The sequence below is a fragment of the Callorhinchus milii genome, unplaced genomic scaffold (genome assembly GCF_018977255.1).
Source record: "Callorhinchus milii isolate IMCB2004 unplaced genomic scaffold, IMCB_Cmil_1.0 Scaffold3, whole genome shotgun sequence".
NCBI classification, from domain to species: domain Eukaryota; kingdom Metazoa; phylum Chordata; class Chondrichthyes; order Chimaeriformes; family Callorhinchidae; genus Callorhinchus; species Callorhinchus milii.
In genome coordinates this window covers 60,196,390-60,215,328 of record NW_024704744.1, presented here as the reverse complement: position 1 = coordinate 60,215,328, position 18,939 = coordinate 60,196,390, and the positions used below count along the sequence as shown (strand labels likewise).

At 38.0% G+C, this 18,939-nt stretch overlaps 1 protein-coding gene across 1 annotated transcript in view; it reads right to left on the bottom strand.

Annotated features, from left to right (window-relative positions):
* cnsta (consortin, connexin sorting protein a) overlaps window positions 1-18,939 on the bottom strand; it is a 48,968-nt gene that overhangs the window by 24,027 nt on the left and 6,002 nt on the right. The window contains 5 exon segments of the mRNA XM_007898405.2: window positions 1,231-1,342; window positions 1,702-1,788; window positions 3,580-3,610; window positions 5,096-5,292; window positions 7,054-7,529. Coding sequence (XP_007896596.2) covers window positions 1,231-1,342; window positions 1,702-1,788; window positions 3,580-3,610; window positions 5,096-5,292; window positions 7,054-7,459 — 833 coding nt within the window. The 5' untranslated portion in view covers window positions 7,460-7,529.

The following is an 18,939-nucleotide window of genomic DNA, read 5'->3' as shown; positions in this document are numbered from 1 at the left end:
AAAAGCTTTTACACCCATGGGAATAATTGAAATGTGCTATCAACCAGTAAAATATTCCAATCAGTGGAACCTACCATGTTTAATAAACAGGTCAGCATTCATAGAACCATTTTGTCATATTTAGCAAAAAGCCCCACTCCAAATGACTTAGTGACATTGTGCTTTGTGAATCATGCGTCACCAAAAAAATTCCAAGTTCAGTCCCTTCTCTGTGCTGAATACCATGCACGTGAATGCAAAGAACAGGTCTGAGTTATTTTGAGGGTTTCATGGACAAATATCCCTCTGACACTCATTATCAAGGCTCACAAGTGCTGTAAGGAAATGCAACTTGCTACAATTCACAACATTTAAAAAAGTAATGAAAGGTGGAAATCAGAGCAAAAATATTTATATAATTTATATTTATAATTAGATTCTCCCATGCAAGACTATTGGATCTCTTCTCCAAATTAAGCTTTTTTTAGCAATCATCAACAACTTACACTTCTATAGTACCCTTCACATAGGATAACATTCTCATTTGAAAGAGCTTCGTAAGTGAGTCTGTAAGAGAATTCCTGAAGAGCAATTAACACTTTGACATCTTTTAGAAGAATTTTTAAGAGTCTCCCTAGTCCAGAATCCCTTTTGCCCATTTATTTTTCTCTACTATTTACTCTACCATGTCTTCCTTGCATCTGAGCATCCCCACTGTAGTATGCTGTCACTCATCCTCCAAATTGTTTTCCTTAAGACATTAGCAAGTGAATAACAGTACAACAGGCACATACAGCATACTGCATGTGGCATAGGGGAGGTGGGGGAGTATGCAAAAAAAAATCTCTTCAGGCTTATAACCAGAATTTCAACATTCACAAATGCAGATTCCAACATTGGATGGGTGAAACCCTGCTAAGTGGAGAAATTTCAAAGATTTATCTGTGAGAGTTGCTTGTTCAGCGAATATTTAAACGGACAACTGAAATATCACCCCTTAATTGTCTGTGCTCCAATGTAAACATTACCAGCTTCTGTCTTCTCTTCTCAGTCCTCAGATACCAATCCTATGCATTAATTTAGCTCTCCCCACCCCCATCATGTTACCTCCTCCAACATCAAAATGTTAATGTCAGAATGAGGAACTGCTGCAATTTGAACACCGAAATTTGCCTTGGTTTAAAAATTCCAACACATTAAAGATTCTAGACACATATGCAGCTCATATGTCTACACTCAAAGTGAACTTACCTGCAGTGTGAAGCACAGATTTCAGTAAGCTTTTCTATTTTGTCAGTATCCAAAGCTTTGAGTACTCTCCCTTCGGAATCCTTATTTGGCATTGCGGTTTTCCATTTTAATTCTGGAATGCCAAAGAAATGACTACATCTGAGCAATACAGCAGCATTTACAATCACAACATCACAAGAGAGGCACGGATGAAGAAAGCCCTTTAGTTCTATGATCCCATCCTTTCAGAATTCATAATATATGCATATTATTTTTGGACTATATTAGAAAATAACAATTCAGTACAAAAATTAGTTAATAAAATAATCACACACAGGCATAGTTGAGATGCAGCCAGTCCAAATAGCCTATAAATTTAGATAATGTTCAAAAATTAGCTTGCCACTGTAAATGTAAAAAATTCCCACAGCAATGAATATCTTAAAATAATGTTTACAGACAATGACCATTATGGACCTGTTCTATACATACCCCAATGATCCTGAATAGCAGAAAGATTAGCCAGCAGAGTTTGATGATACAGTTTTTCAAGCTGAATAAACTGAATTGCTTTCTCAACTAGGTACAGCATAGCGTAAAGGAAAGTTACTCTTAATGAATCCAAAACAACTGTACTGTTTTACGAGTTTGAATAGTTTTTTATCATATTAAGTGAACACGATAAATAATAATAATCCTTGCATTTAGTATGGCGTCTTTCATGTCGGGAAGCCCTTCCAAAGATTTATTGATTCTGAGGAATCCTAAAATGCCTTTATCCTACATGTATATTAAATTTGCAATGAAATTCTATTTTTTTCTCCTCTCCTTACATTACAATGATGGTTTTTACTTAAATTGAGAAATCTTCTTGTAGACCCTTCGTGCGCAATACTAGGGAAGTTTGGGAAAGAAGACCAGATAAATCAAGAAAGAATAGTTAGATGACTACTCGAGCTTAGATTAGGAGACATTTAGTTCCAGAGTTTTAAAGTACTGTTAAAGAATTATTAGGGGTGAGGGAGCGTGAGGACTTTTGGTTTCAACTCAATGACACAGTGGGCGAAAGATGATGTTCAACATTCCAGAAAATCCTGACATTCATGCACAAGAATTAACGATTTTTGTTGCCTTCCAAAAAACAGCTCCAACTAGCTTTTACTTTCAAAAACTGCTGCACAAACTATGTTTCATATTTCTGCCTTTTGCCTTTGTGTTCTTATCCATTAGCTACATTTATGCAGCAATGGTTATGTCCATTCCCAGCTCAGCTAAGATTACTCGAATTACATTAAATTGGTTTATTTTTGCTCACGTCACAATCTTTATTGTTAACCATATCATTTTTATTTTAACTGGTCACATTTAGATGATTTCCATGCTCATGAACATAGGGAATGCTTCACAGAATCCTTGCAGTCTATCTGATTGACTTCTTGTTTAAATTTTAACCACAATTAAGATTGGGTTCCAATGAAAGAACAGATTTTCTTCCACCACCTGTAAACCAGATCCACCTGTATTTAGCACTGCAGCTATTAGCCTTGCCTATGGAAGCATCATTCCCTATCCCTCCCAAGTGACTCACTCTAGTTCAAGTTTCCACTCTCGCATCAATGAATAAATAAATGATCAGTCTACTGTTCAAGGTTTGAATTCACATTAATTACATGTCAATCTCAGTTTCTCACACCCTCGGCCCCAGGCAGGAAACAAGCTATACCTACTCTTAAAATAAATGAACAAAGGAGCTTTTCAAACTGTGTTAACACAAACATACAAGTTAAGACTTCACTCTTGCACATATATCTATCTAAAAGAAACTTAATTTGCTGATTTTTTTTAAAATGTGAGACAGAACAAGTGAAGAGAAGATAACAAAATCTTCCCCAGTACTCTAAAGAATTGTTCTTTTGTTTATTATACAAGGGCTCCTGCTGATCAAAGCAGATATGATCTCCAGAAGTCTCCACTTCCTCACAAAGGGATTATTTAGCCTCTCACGCTATCTGGCCAAGAATATTCCTAAATCATTAGCATCAACACCTCAGATTTGCAGAATATATTAACACACAATGCTAACTTTTGTTCAAGCTTACAGTGGACTTATTAAAATCCTTTCATGTGCAAGAAAGTTCTAGCAACAGTCCAGAAAGAAGCAGTTTTCTTTCATAAATAGTTTAATCCTTTCTTGTGGTTACATCCCAAATCAAGTATACCCTACACACTTCAGATATTTAAAAAGTCAATATTTAGGATAGCCATTCAGGCCTAATTTCAACATTAAATGTATTGCAACATTCCTAACTTATACACCAGGAAAATTACAACAGGAAACAATTGACGGCACTGCCAAATGTAAAAGGATACACTCTTCTTCATGGAAATAGATTTCTGCAATCTGAAAATAAGGGGAAAAAAATTAGAGTGTAACATTTACAATCCATCTGCCCTTCAATTTTAGGCCTGTCTTGGCTACAAAACAAAGCACAACTAAACCGATTATAAATTTCCTTTGATTCTATTATGATAATATTTCACTCCATTAGTACACAATAAACCATTAAGACATTTCATTGATACAAGTCAGATTCGGTATATGGACTAGAATCCCATTACAGCACCTTTGGTGCAGTGCACCTTCACTTTTAATGCGATTGGGGGTATGAACCCTGACACTTAATAAAAATCCAAAATATAGGTGGAAAAAAAATGGCCAAATCACTTTAAAAAGCTGGCTAGCATCCATGTTATCAGGTCGCTGCCAACAAATGACATCGTTGATGATCTGGTGATCTGCAACATGGCCATTTTGGCTTCACCACAGTAAAAAAAAAAGTCAGATTTCTGGTCATCGCATTGCCGCTGACGTCATTTCCTACGCCATGCGAAGTGACATTAGTGGCGACTCAATGAAGTTGACCCTTTTAGTGCAGGAAGACAGTTGGAGTGCGGGTAACTCTGCTCATCCACACTTGCGGAAGTCCTGACTGCAATTGGACCCTGTTACATCACAAGTGAATAATAATAATAATAATCCTTGCATTTGATATAGCGCTTTTCACGTCTTCTCAACGTCTCAAAGCACTTCACAGAATATACTGTAAAGTGAATTGACCGTATAGTTGTGGGCGAAACGCGGCAGCCAATTGCGCACAGCAGTGTCCCACAAACAGTCGTGGATTGAAAATGACCAATTTATTATTGTTTTGTTTTGGAGGGATTATTATTAGGGCTCTGTGTGGAGTAAGGAAACTTGCCCAAGGTTTCGTCCTGTCTGGAATTGAACCCAGGTGTCTCACTTGCAAGGCAAGTGCTCTAACCACTGAGCTACAGGACTGTAGAATGGATCCTACCTACATTATAATGGGGCTTTACTGTAACAGCCAGTTAAGTATAAAGCAAATCCATGTGTACTATGTCCTTGCTATACATAACTTGCATCAGATAAATAAAGAAAATGGAACTGTGTAATTAGGCTATTCTGAATGCTCCAAAATTTCACCCAAAATTTACCAGATAAAAAAACTCAGATTTTAACTCAGAATTTATGGATATTTCAGCACATTCATGTACTCTGAACAGTGTCATCACTTTCTTGTATTCTATGAGTTTACCTGTGAGATGCAACAAAAGCTAAACATATAGGAGAGACACATGGGAGAACAGAACTGTACAGAAGCATTTCTCAGCAACAGATTTACAGATTTATTTATATAGTCTTATCTTTCACATTGGAAGGACAGTGCCTGAAATAAAATATGCTGGAATGCTCCAAGTTGAATGAAATCTTTTCCTACAATTTTAAAATTCCTCATTTTTAAAATCTTACTACGTTTGTCATTGAGACAGGAAAAACAAAATGCACAATGCATAACTGGGGTACCTGATGGAGATACTGTGGCAGAAGATTGACATCGCTTAATTCAGTTACTCCCTGGATGCAGTCCAGTAGAGACTGGAGGAGCCTTTTCCCATCAACTTGCTGATAATTTATATCCAAATCAGAATTCTTCTCACACAGAACAGTGCTCAGTGCTTTTGAGGTATCCACAAACTCCACTGCTTTTTCCTCAGATGTTTCTGTAAACCCAAAACAGTCTAAAATAATGATTTGGTTAATAAAAGTTTAGAACATGGATGGCTAACTCATGGATGGCATTGGTGGCAAGTAAATTTCACAGAGGCTTCTTAGAGAGAAATTATCTATTCCGTTATGATTTATTAAAGATACTTCAGGAGAAACAAAAGTAAACCCAGAATAATACTGTCAGATCCTTCACTCTAGCATCAGACAAGAATCACCTTTAGCATAGATAACATGTCTTAAAATAAATGAGCAACAAAAGAAGCCTTTTTCAAGCTTCACGTGTTAACAAAAAAATACAAGTTAAGACTTCATCCAAGCAGTCCAGTGCCTTGGGAGGTCTTCCCGGTACAGCTGTAATTTGTTGTTATTGTTGGATATCAGGAAGTACAATGAAATTGATAACTCATGACCACAAGAGAAATAGCTCAAATGATTACTTATCAGAGTTGACTAGTTAGCCAAAGTACAGTATTTTGAAATTACAAAATACTACAATAGCTAGTATATTGAGTGAGTGACTAGTTATGTGCAGTTGACCACTTATCCCAGTGGTGAGTTATCAGAATTTCAGTACATTTCTTTTCACAGAAGATAATCAAAGCTGGAATAGATTACCAGGGGTGGCTGAAGTCAAACACTGGACTTATTTAAAGAAAGATGTTGCCATTATGGATAGATAGTGTCTCATATTCTGGAAGGATGAGATCAAATAGGGCATCTGAACCTCTTATGATCCTCAACTCAAAGACCTGGTTTAATTCTAGCCCAGACTGATGGAATGAAGATCTTCATGCTTTTCACTTAAGTGAAATTTATTTCATGGTATATAAAAAAAGTATCATCCCTAAGGATACAGACAGCAAACAAATTTGCCCCAAATCCAAAGAAATTGGCAAAATAATCAGAAAGACTACTTAGCCTAGTTTCCGAAATATGGAGTGGGTGGGGGCATAGGAATCTCTTGCACTGGTATAGAAAGGAAGAAGGTGAATTTAAGGCAAAATAATCAGAGCTTTACTCAGCATCTGGTAATGTAAATATTGAACTTGGGAGTGCTCAAGACTGACACCCAGTAGAACTTTTTTCTTAAAATTTTGCCCGCACAATTATTTTTCTAAACATCAGCATATTCTGGCTGAAACGGGCATAAGGTGTCTGATAGATTATATTTTAATGACTTCTTCCTAAGATAAAATACCCTGTTACAGGCTCCTAAATATAGAAAGGAAACCCACTGTACCCCGAGATTAATTTAAAACAAATAGATGTAATCAAATGCTTCCCAACAGTTTAAGATGCCACCAACCCTATATGTTAGACAGATTCCACATTTGATCCTTGGTCTGTATTTAATTAGCTTAATTCAGTCACATTGGCAACAAAGGCATTTCAGATTTACCTCATTGTGGCTAACTATGAAGGGAATTAAAACTAGACACAGGTTCGAAGTCCTGACTGTTGTCCAGCAACCCATGTTGGACGTGACTGTGGGACAATCAGAGCAAGTGCAGAATGGTGGATGAATGGCCCATTCTGAATGCTACAACTCACAATTCTAGGCTCATAAGCCAAAAATGGTTAAAAAGGCAACACCTCAAATTCTTATCCCAACCTCAGACAAGAAGAGACACCATGAAACAAATATTAAAGTTCCATATTTGTTACAATCCAGCGTTTTTACATTTTCAATTTTTTGGTTTTCAATGCAGGACTTTGTATTAAACAATGCTACAAAGTAGTATATGAAAACTTACCAATAGAACTGGTCTTAAATTTGCCTTCCATATCTGAATCCCAATTATTTTTAATTTCTTCTGTTTCTGACAATGGCAGATCTGTTTTCACATGAGCAATGTTGTTACAGAGTTCAGATCTATCACTACAAGCAGCCTCCACACTGTCGCTTTGTACATTCTCAAAGCCAGTCTGATTAAAGTTTTCCTCTTCATTGTTATTAATCAAATCTTGCTCACTTTGTTCATGTCCTCCCGTCATGCCATCACTACATATTGCTATTGGTACTTCATGAATCTTATTTTTATTTTCATCTGAAATTAGCGGAGAAAGTTGACTTGTTCCACTCAATTTTTCCACTTCGTCATTGGAGCTTGCGTTGTGTGCCGTTTTTGGTTCATTTGTACATAATCCTTCTTCTTCCATGAGAACCTTCCAATATAGTCCAACCTGGGACCATCAATTTTCTACAGCTTTTTTTTTGTTAAATAACAGTCTGCAGATAAAATAAAGATAGTGAACTGTTAGATCGGACAGTAAATACATTTGAGATCAGGGACACTACAGCTCTAATTACGGGGTCCTTTCAGAATGTGACCAAGATCCCATTGAACTATTTTAGTATTTTGAATCAGAACAAATCACAGGCAACTGTACCCAAAGGGCTGTCTTCTAATAAGGCAATGGTCTCACTTGGCAAACCACACACTACTGCAATACTCAGGATTAAACAGTTTATGCTGAACAGAGTCAAAACAAAAATCTCAATGCTCGAAAAATTTAATTAAGTAGAACAAAAGAAATACACAGAACGTTATTCTGAGAGAGAAAGGTTTGGAATGCTGATGGCCATCAGAAACTAACATTATTGAAGAGTGAAATTTAAATTGAAATCCACCATAAATGACCAGACTTGGATTTAAGTTTTTTTTAGAAAACATGATTGCTTTTAGTTCTACTCACCATTTAAATAAAATAAAAATAATAATAATTTGGTCACTAAATCCGCAACACTTTGTGGGAACTGGTGTTTGCAATTGGCTGATGTATTTCTCCCACAAAATATATATTCAATTCACTTTACAGTGTATTCTGTGAAGCGCTTTGGACGTCTCGAAGATGTGATAGAGCTATATCAAATGCAAGGATTTTCAGCCCAACATTCCAGGTCGGACGAAGGCTCAAATATCAAATATTAAACAAATTTTCTCTTTCAACGTTAATTGAACTGTCCATTTTATGACCGTCTCTTTATAATATCCAACAGTCATTAAAAGGAACAATATTTGGTCATCAGAAATGAACATGTTAGCAGAGTAAAATTGAAATCCACAATGAGTTATCGAAACTAAGTGTTTAAGAATTGTTTAAGTTTTGGATTTTCTATCAAAACATCTTAACATGATTTAAGTTTTTCGGAAAAGCATAAATTGCAGGGTACACACTGGGAAACAATCAACAACAACAACAAGATTCCATTTATAAAGCGCCTTTCACGTCAGGAGGACGTCCCAAGGCGCTGCACAGTTGGGTCATGACCCGAGGAGGGGGGAAATGGTCAGGGTGAGGGGAGGGAAGGGAGGGAGCGAGGAGGGGGAAAATGGTCAGGGTGAGGGAGGGAAGGGAGGGAGCGAGGAGGGGGAAGAGAGTCGAGAGGGGAGCTGAAGGCTCGGTCAAAGAGAATCATCCTTGACAGAGAAAAGAGACAACACAGGACAAGACTTGGACAGTAGGTCTACACATAGCGAAAGAGACAAAAAAAACTGCTTCAAAAATCTATTTTCAAAACCTTCGTAATTGAAGTCAATCTTTGTTTATTTCTCCTGTTATTTTACTTAATCCTTTATATTCTATATTGTACATACACACACAATCTCTGTAGTATATCATTCAACTGCTTCTTCTTCTATCTTCTATACTAATAAAACGACAATGTCGGTCTGTGCTTCAAGAACGATCTCAGCAACCGATTGACATAGAGACATGATTTAAGCCTCATCGGAAAGGTCTTGGGAGCGGCATGGACATATTTGTTATCGAGTATCTCCTATCGTTCATGAGCTATTTTCAATTTTGAGTTTTTTGCTGCAGTTACACCCGGTGGCCGCCAAGTCAAAGTGGTACTGTGGGATCGTGCATCGCACAGCACCTTCGTATGCACAAACTGCAGTTACACCTGGTGGCTGGGCACAGAGCAAACACGGAGCCAAGCGGTGAGAACAAAATAAAGAACACAGACAAAGCTAAGCCGCGGCAACAACAACAAAATTACATTTTTAAAGTGCCAAGTCCTCCCACAGGAGTACAGATAAAGATGAAATGTCTACCTGTATCTATAGAGTCTGTCTGTGTGTCAATCTACATTCCATATTGGTCCTTCGGTTGCAAGCGAAGCTAGTTAAATTATACATGAAAAACAAAACCGGTGAGACTGTTGTTATTTTCATCTCCTATGTAGGAGCCTGAGAAAATCACAATTTAAGAATTGTCCAGTCAGGGCCAATCTGGGCTTCTTGATTATACCCAAGAGACCACAGTGCATGCCACAAAAAGCTTGAGAGGAGCGATACTGAGTGCAGCTAAAATTGGTAGCTGCTTTGGGAAGTAAATGGGCTATGGAGGGCTGAAAGTTGAAGACAAACAAAGATACAAAATCATGACAATTTCTGATTACCGTACATCAATTATACTGGATCTAGATTCATGCTCTCAACTTTAATTAAGCATTGCAGAATTTTTTTTTGCATTTGAATATCATACTTCAATGAAAGTTATAATGAAAGTTATGAGTACAATTTGTCTACCAGGTGGGAAGGTATTTTTGTACATGAAAATCTGGACGTCAGTTGATTTTATGTAAATTAAATCACAAATTATGAAGATAGCTCAAGAATAAAGGCAATCGCAGTATAAAATGTGTTGTTTTGAAAAATACCCATTTAGTAGCTCAAGTGCCAGATCTTTTGCTTCTTCTCTCAAACTGGAAGATTTTAATTTATTAACTTTTTGGGGGAAAAAATTGTGATTGAATACATACAAATAATGACAGGAAGACAATCTATGACCCTGCTCTCTGCAAACGCATTCATTTAGTGTCAGCCTGACCCATTTGGTAGCACACTCGTCTCTAAGTCTGAAGCTGTGGGTTTAAGTCCCACATCGAGACTTGGACCCCATACAGTATACATTGACACTTCAACACAGGGCTAGGGATGTGTTGCATTGTCAGAGGAACCGTCCTTCAGATGAGACATTAAACCGAGATCCTTGTTGTCTATCTAGGTCGATGTTATCTCATGGCATTATTTAAAAAGAAAAGGGAGTTCATCTCGGTATCTTGGACAAGTAAAATTGGTCACTCATTCTATGGCTATTTGTGGGTCATCATTGTCGTGTGCAAAATGGCTGCCACAATCTACCACAAAATTTGTACAATCACACACCACTTTACAAAATATCCTGTGAAGCGCTTTGAGACAGACGATATAAGGCTCAATATCAAATACAAGAATTATATTAGGATTATTTTCTTCACAGCACTCCGAAACCATCATATATAAAGTGCGCTATATAAAAGCAAGTTGTTGTTTTTCTTTTAACCTCTGATGAAACCCTTGACCCCAGGACCACTGCTGTGCTGACAGAATGTCTGTCAGACATCAAGTCCTGGATGAGAGTTAACTTTCTTCATTTGAACGTCAACAAGACCGACGCCTTTCTGATTGGCTCCCGTCAGCACCTCCACACCTCAGGCGCTGACAGCATCTCCATCCGTGGTTGCACACTCCACCTCACTGAGGCAGTCCGGAACCTTGGGGTCTTGTTAGACCCTCAACTATCCTTTCTACCCCACATCTGCGCCATGACCCGCTCTGCCTTCCCCCACCTCCACAACGTTGCCCGGCTCTGACACTGTCTCACACTGCAGGCCACCGAAACCCTCATACACGTTTTCATTACATTGAGGCTCGACTATGCAAACTCACTGCTTGTCGGCCTCCCCAACTCCTCCCTCCACAAGCTGCTGATCATCCAGAACTCTGCAGCCCGTGTCCTCTCCTGCACCAGGCTCCGTGAGCCTATCACCCCCATCCTCACCCAACTCCACTGGCTTCCCATCACACAAAGGATACAGTTCAAGATCCTGGTCCTCACCTTCAAAGCCCTCCACAGTCTTGCTCCCCCCACCTCTCCGACCTCCTAACTCCCTACCACCCTAAAGTATTCCAAGGCTATGGATTCACCCCATTCTGTACAGGTTAAAATCTTTTAGTGTGGGTATTGTATGCAAAATAATACTAATAATAATCCTTACATTTGATAGAGAGCCTTATCACATCATCAAGATGTCTCAAAGTGCTTCACAGCATATATTGTAAAGTGGATTGACTATTTTATGAGCGAAAAACAGCAGCCAGTTTGCTCACAGCAATGTCCCACAAACAGCCATAGAGTGAGTGATTTTATTTGGGGGATTGTTGGCCAGGACACCAGGAAAAACTCACTTTTTCGATCAGTGCCATGGGATTGTTAACGTCTACCTGAACAGGCAGACAGGGCCTTAGTTTATCGTCTCAACTGAAAGGACAGGACCACCACCAATGTAGTACTGCATAGGAGTGTCAGCTTGGACTATATTATTCCAAGTCCCAACGTGGGGCTTGATCCCACAGCCTACTGGCTCAAGGCGAGAGTGCTACTACTCAGCCAGGCAAATGCAAACATTTTTCATCCCTTCTCTCTGGGAGGTGGAATCCAAAACTGTACATGCACAAACTTGTGTTTATCCAAAGTGGAAATTTTAATCAATGCCCAATAATTGCTTTCATTCTGTTCTTGCAAGAGCGAACAGATATAACTGACTTGTACAGACCTGCTAAGAGCTTAGGCCACCCATGGCAAAACCACAGGTAACATGAGCACTCCCTTCAGCAGCAGGGAAAAAACACTTAAATAAGCCCTTATAATAATCCATGCAATTAATAGTTCTTACATTTGGAATAGCACCTTTCATGTTGGGAGCCGTATCTACCTCACAGGATTTATTGTAAAATGCAGTGGGTTTTTTTTGTAGGTGAACACAGCAGTCAATTTGCACACAGCAATGTCCCACAAACAGCCATATGCGAATGATCAACTTTATCCAGGAGATTGTTATCCAGGATGGACTCTTTTCAAATACTCATATGGGTTATTTAATGCCCACCTGACAGGCATATACGTCCTCAGTTGAATGTCTAATCTCAAGGATGATACTTTGAACACCACAACACAACACCTAGCACTGTATTGAACTGTCAGTCCAGATTGTGAGTTCAAAGTACAAATGTCAGCCTTGAACCCACAACCTCCGGATTCAGAGAGCGCTACCAAGCGAGGCAGGCTGACACCAATTGATTTGACTACTGACATCTGTTCATCGTATTCAGGGGCACTGTTTCATTTACACTGCAGTGCAGCAGTCAAATGCAAGGCTACATCTTGGACATCCACCCGACGTGAAAGGAACTTTACAAATGTACATTTGTATTGCATTGTAATTCCTCCACTGTTATTACATATACCTTCTCGCACTGTCAATCATCAGGGATCATCAGAACCAAGCTCAAAACACTTATTAGTGGAATCACTTATCAGAATTAGGTTCATGGCTGGTGTTTCCTTTCTTAGATATTGAGGCCAATTGCATCATCTCTTTTCCTTCCGCAAATGAGACAAGCTAAGACAACCACTTCCCCATTTGAGACCACCTAACTCAGCAAAGAGCAGATATCTCCAAATTTGTATGGCTCAGTTTCACATGGGGCATTGAACTTTCCAAATGAGCAATTAGGGACTCACTGAAGAATTTTGTAAATGAAGACCCAACAGTAAATTGCTATCCATAATAATAAATAATAATCCTTGCATTTGATATAGCACTTCTCACGTTTTCTAGACGTCTTCTAGATCCTGAAGATAAGGTTCTGCTGACGAAACATACCTTTTCCTAATTTCCTTCCATCACAAACTGGCTTTGAGGTAAACTGGTATAATGTGAAATTTGTTTTATATTTTAATGTTCCTTTCTCACAATTCACTCAACACTAAGACTTTTTGTATGTGTTGAGCAAAAATGTGAGGCAAATATGTTTTGTTATTATACTGTACAATGTACCTTCATTTCAGACTTATGTGAAACAGATACAAAAACATTATGTTGTTTACGGTACATTTCTTCACTGCACACAGGTTGTGCACACGTTTTTTTTTGGGACGCTCCTTTTAAAACAGTCGGGAGTTGCACTTGTGTGCACTATATCCATGTGCGCACCCGTACACACCCTGATAAGGTGCACTTGCCGCTTTGGGAAGGCACCTCGATGGGCACCGTACGTGCACATGTTTGCCTTACCTATTTTTTCAGGACACTCTTTGGTTACATCTCGAGCGTCCTTCTGTACTCTTAAGTTTATTTCAGTCAGTTTTGGGTGCACTTGTGGGCTACCCGGTGGGTGTGCCCTGAGCAGTTGGTGCCAGAGCAGGTCCTTCCGGGGTCAGGCACCATCTGGCCTTTGCCGCGGTTGAGTTATCGCTATACTTTTTAATATATATTTTTATTTATAAATATATTTGATACAACTGAAATCCCAAACAAACACAACATCTTCTGTTACAATTGCTTGGCTACCATTGTCCTTGAGAGCATAAATAATGGTCTTAGAAAAGGATATTTGGCTGATTAAACCCAATTCTTTCACAGGCCATACCCCAATACCCTATTCATCCACTGTATCTCCTGGGAAGAAGTTCTGTATAGATATCCCCCAATAGAAATATACATTTTCAGTAAGGAGGAGGCCACCTAGCTTATCAATGCTCCTGGGCTAGATCATATAGAGGTGTGCTCTACCCTCTCTACCCACAATTACAGCATATTATCCTTGCATTTGATATAGCACTTTATTGTGCTGTTGAGACATCTCAAAAAGCTTCACAGGAATTTTGTCAATTTTATTACATGGATCATGAAAATTAATTTTTGAGGTAAATAAATATCCATTACAGTGTTTCCACATAAAATGGATATGGACTCTGCCATTCTTCAAGATTATGTCATGATGGATAGAATCATCATAAATCATAGAAATTGATGTTAATATTCCAATTTTAAGAGAGCATATGGATGGAGGCATTTCATATAATATTGAAAAATTATAATATAGATTCTGGATAATTTTATTTTAAACCTGAAAGTGGGGAAACTATTGTTTTTAATGTTTAAAGCATTAATCACTGCTTGTTGCCAAATTAAGTTCTCAACAGGTATAATGAGGATTTAATTATCACTCCATACGCCTAATAATAATCCCTCCAAAACCCCAAACAATAATAAATTGGTCATTTTCAATCTACGACTGTTTGTGGGACATTGCTGTGCGCAATCGGCTGCCGCGTTCGCCCACAAATATACAGTCAATTCACTTTACAGTGTGTTCTGTGAAGTGCTTTGGGACGTCCTCCCGACGTGAAAAGCGCTATATCAAATGCAAGGATTATTATTATTATTATGTATGGCTCCAACCCAGGAATTTTTCATATTAGTATATTCTAATCTAGATATATCGTATCTAGATTGAAAATGTACTCCACCAGTTCATCTTTTGCAGACAACAACCGGCAAGTTGTCCAGATCTGCCTGAGCCATAAGTTGTGTACTAAGACATAGGAGTGAGTACAATTTTCCCTATCCTTGCCGTTTCCCTATCCATAAAAGGAATGAGTCAAACATTAAGCCCTTTTTTTAAATACCACTGGATTTTAGCAAAGAATTTTCACTTCACATAGAAAGTCATATCAAAATTGTTCTAATAGGTAAATTATCTTCAATCCATTAAATTAATTTTTTTTTGATATTCAAGAAAATTAATATCAGCTTCCTGTAATGGAAGTAAATATTTATTAATAATAATCCTTGACTTTGATATATGGGGAGGATGTCTCAAAACACTTCACAGGATTTACTGTGGAGTGCAGTAACTGAATATTTTGTAGGTGAATGCAGTAGCCAATTTGCTCTCAGCAGTGGTGTCCCACAACAACTATGAATCTAATAACCAGTTGTATCTGGTAGATTGCTGGCCAGGACACTGGGGAGAATTTCCCTTCTCTTTTTTGATAGTGTCATGGGATCTTTATCAACCTGAACAAGCAGGTTTGCTTTAATGTCTTACCCAACAAAGTCCAACCATGTAGCACTCCCCCAGCACGATTAGAGTATCAGCCTAAATTGTGAGTTCAAAGACCTGATGTGGGGCTTGAACCCACAATCTTCTGACTCTAGAGGTCTACCAACTAAGCCAGGCTGACACCTCAAATCCTAGGTCATAGATTAACAATCAGGGCAAGAATGCCAACAACTGAGCCAAGCTGCACATAAACGTAGAACAGCAAATTTTAGATACTTTAGTGGAATTTCAGCATAAGATCAACTAATTCCATCAAGCATAAATTGATGAGCAATTACTATTTGAAACAGATATTTAAGAACAATGTAGGCATTACAATACAATTTATATCCCTATAGACCAAGTAAATGGAACAGAGAAAGATTAAAATAGTATATTTTTCCATCAGCCCAAGATCAAAGAATTTTCCCCACACAGAGTAATCTTAAAGTCACAGAAACTTCATTTGTACAATTTGGAGTTCTGCAACTTTTGTACTGTACTCTTAACCCTTATAAAAATTGCAAACTTCTAGCTTGGGGTGGGGAGAATGGAAAGGGAAGGCGAGAGACGGGGGAAATGAAAAGAGAGGGGGAGGAAATGGAAAGAGAGAGTGGGAGGGGGGAAAATGGAAAGAGAGGGTGAGAGGTGGGGGATGGAAATATTTAAAGAACAAAAATACATAAAGAAAAATCCAAGAGAAATTCGAGCAATTTAAATTATATGAAAGGGAGATGAAATCAGGGAAAATTTGTGAAGATAGAAAATGTTGTTACAAAGAAACTTAAATGGAAGATAAATCCAAAGTGCAGCCAGTTCTTTACAGAAAAAGTTACACCCATTAATCGAGACAAGATTGCAAAAGTTTAACATATTCTGTCATTCCCAGGCTGTGGGGGGGGGGGCAGGGAAAAGTGTGCAGGGGATTGGGGAAAGGGTGAAGAGTTTCATTCCTGGCTATGGCCTTGTATATGACTTTTCTCTCACATGAATATTTAACCAACTGCTTGCTTATAAAGACATTTAATTCAGATTTCCTGATTACTTCTTTAGCTGCACCAGACCCACCCATTAGAGATGTGGATCCCTCAGGGACAGGAAAGAACAACGAAGCATAATGAAAATAAGAATGTACAGCTCCAGAGTGTTGCCACACAAGTCAACATGAATTTTTGTAAAAAGGCTGCCTCAGAACACATTAAAAGCAAACTACTATAGTTCCTAACGGATTCAATAATCTGTTTAGAAAATAAGCATTCAGCCTACCTTTTACACAACGTTCTGCACATAAAAATCAAAAGTTTGCAATGATCACAGAAAATGTATTGCTCTAGAAACCCAAATGAGTACATGACTATTTCATCTGAAGATGAAGCCATGAAACAGAAAATACACTAACAGCAACTTGCACTTATATAGCGCCCCTCACGCAGAGTAGCATCCCAGAGTGCTAAATACTGTATGTATATCATAAATAGCTCTCAAATACAAATAAATAGCTTAAAGACATGTCAAATATTTAAATGAAACACAGAGGGTACCTCATGGGATTGTAATGAAGAAATGTTACAGTTTTGCCCTCAACAAAAAGCAGCTGCACAAAACATGCAATGCAACAAGTGCTGTGAAAAACCCAAAACATGTCTGCCATGGATGTAGCAAATCACTGGGAGTGTACATTTCAAACATTAAGCAAAAATGAGAAAACAGATTCTAGGAATTGGGGAAAGTGATTATTCACAAGAATAATCTATAAAACAATCTATTTCATGTGTCATCGATCTTTTGCACATTTTCCACACAGCAAAATTCACCTAAACTTTCGTACTAAAGCAACCTCACTAAAATATAAGGTTCCCTTTTTACCCCTTATTAATACTATTAGTTGGATATCAAAGGGGCAAATTAAAATCGTAGAATTTTACAGCACATATGGAGACCATTCAGTCCATTGTATATGTACCAGCTCTCTGAAAGAACTACAAGTACCATGAAATCTAAATCCCAAGGTCAACCTAGTGACAATTGCCAACATCAAGTTCTGCAAAAATCAATCTTTTCTACAAAACTACTACTAATAATAATCCTTGCATTTGATACAGCGTCTTATGTCTTCTAGACGTCTCAAAGCACATCATAGATTATATTGTAAAGTGAATTGAATATATATTTTGTGGGCAAAACACGGCAGCCAGTTGCGCACAGCAGTTTCTCACAAACAGTCGTGGATTGCAGTGATCAATTTATTATTTTTTTAATAATAAAACTACTATTGAAACCTTAAATATTTGATATAGCGTCTCATTATATCATTGAGATGTCTCAAAGTATCTCACAGGATATACTATAAAGTGTATATTGTGGACTATGTATTTTGTGGGTGATATGCAGCAGCCACTTGTGCACAGCAATTTCCCACAAACAGCCATGGGGTGAGTGGCCAATTTTATTTTGGAGATTGTTGGGAGAAACTTTCTTTTAACAGAAATTTGACTTCTCTTTGGTCAGCCAGGTGTCTGACAAAAACTGAACCTATTACCATGCTTAATATTATCCAAATCAGACTGAGTTTCACATGTGTAAGCCACCTACACATGGGAATTAATTTGCACAACGTAAAACCATTGATTCTCCAATAATTTAAGACTGATGTAGGATTTCATAAATAGCAGGAATTAAATGATGGTTAAAATGGTTAGACATATGGGTAACATCACATCAGGTACCAAGATTTCAGTGTTAATTTCGGACTGCTCACAACCCGGCAACAAGCCATAAAACATATTGTTGGGATTCCACCTTACTTATTATCCAAAATCTGGAACACAATCAAGTCCACTGCCTCTACCAAACTATTAACTGTGTTTACCAGGCATGAAGAAGAAAGTGATGGATTTCCCATTAGGGATTGTCTGTTCTCTACTCAATTTCTGAACTGGTGTAGGATCAAGGATGCAAACCCACATTTTTAAACCTCATGGTGCATGCAATTGAAACACACAACATTTTTTTTAAAAACTGTGCCAAAAATGCTAGTTTTCAAAAATAATTTACATTTTTTTGCATAAATACCTTGCTTCTTGATGGCACCAGGCATAGAATACTATGAATCAATCTCCAGATCAAGAAAAATAGCACATTATTCAACTTGTAGTTAAAAACAGAATACAATGTAGCCTAGCCCCCAGTGCAATTTCTACTGCAGAAGTAGTCCTCAAAGAGAGACAATGTGTTGCGTCATCCTAGAAGAGAAGGAAATAGGACAAGGCAAAATGTGCTGGGTGAATTGTCTAAGGAACATTATAACATACACAAAAAACTAGTGAGACGAACCATACTCTGCTGATGCAATCGAGACAAATTAATGTTCACCCATAAACCAGTTACTTTTTTCATACCCCATTGTTAATTACCATTTAAAATCCAGAAAAAACTGTTTTTTTCTCTCAAACTGATGAAGCAAATCTCAAGCACTGCGGTGTGGCTTATACGTGCCCTTAATAGCTTATTTCACGATTATCAACTTTGAATTTTGCTTACACAACATGTGTGGTGAATGCTTTAAACGAATGTAAAAGGACATGATGCTACATGATAAGAGTTTGATGAAGCAGCAAGTAGGAGCTCATGCAATGTACCAGCACAGCACTCAGCCTCGTTTCCTGAAATCATATCCCTCCCCCCACCCCAACACTGCAT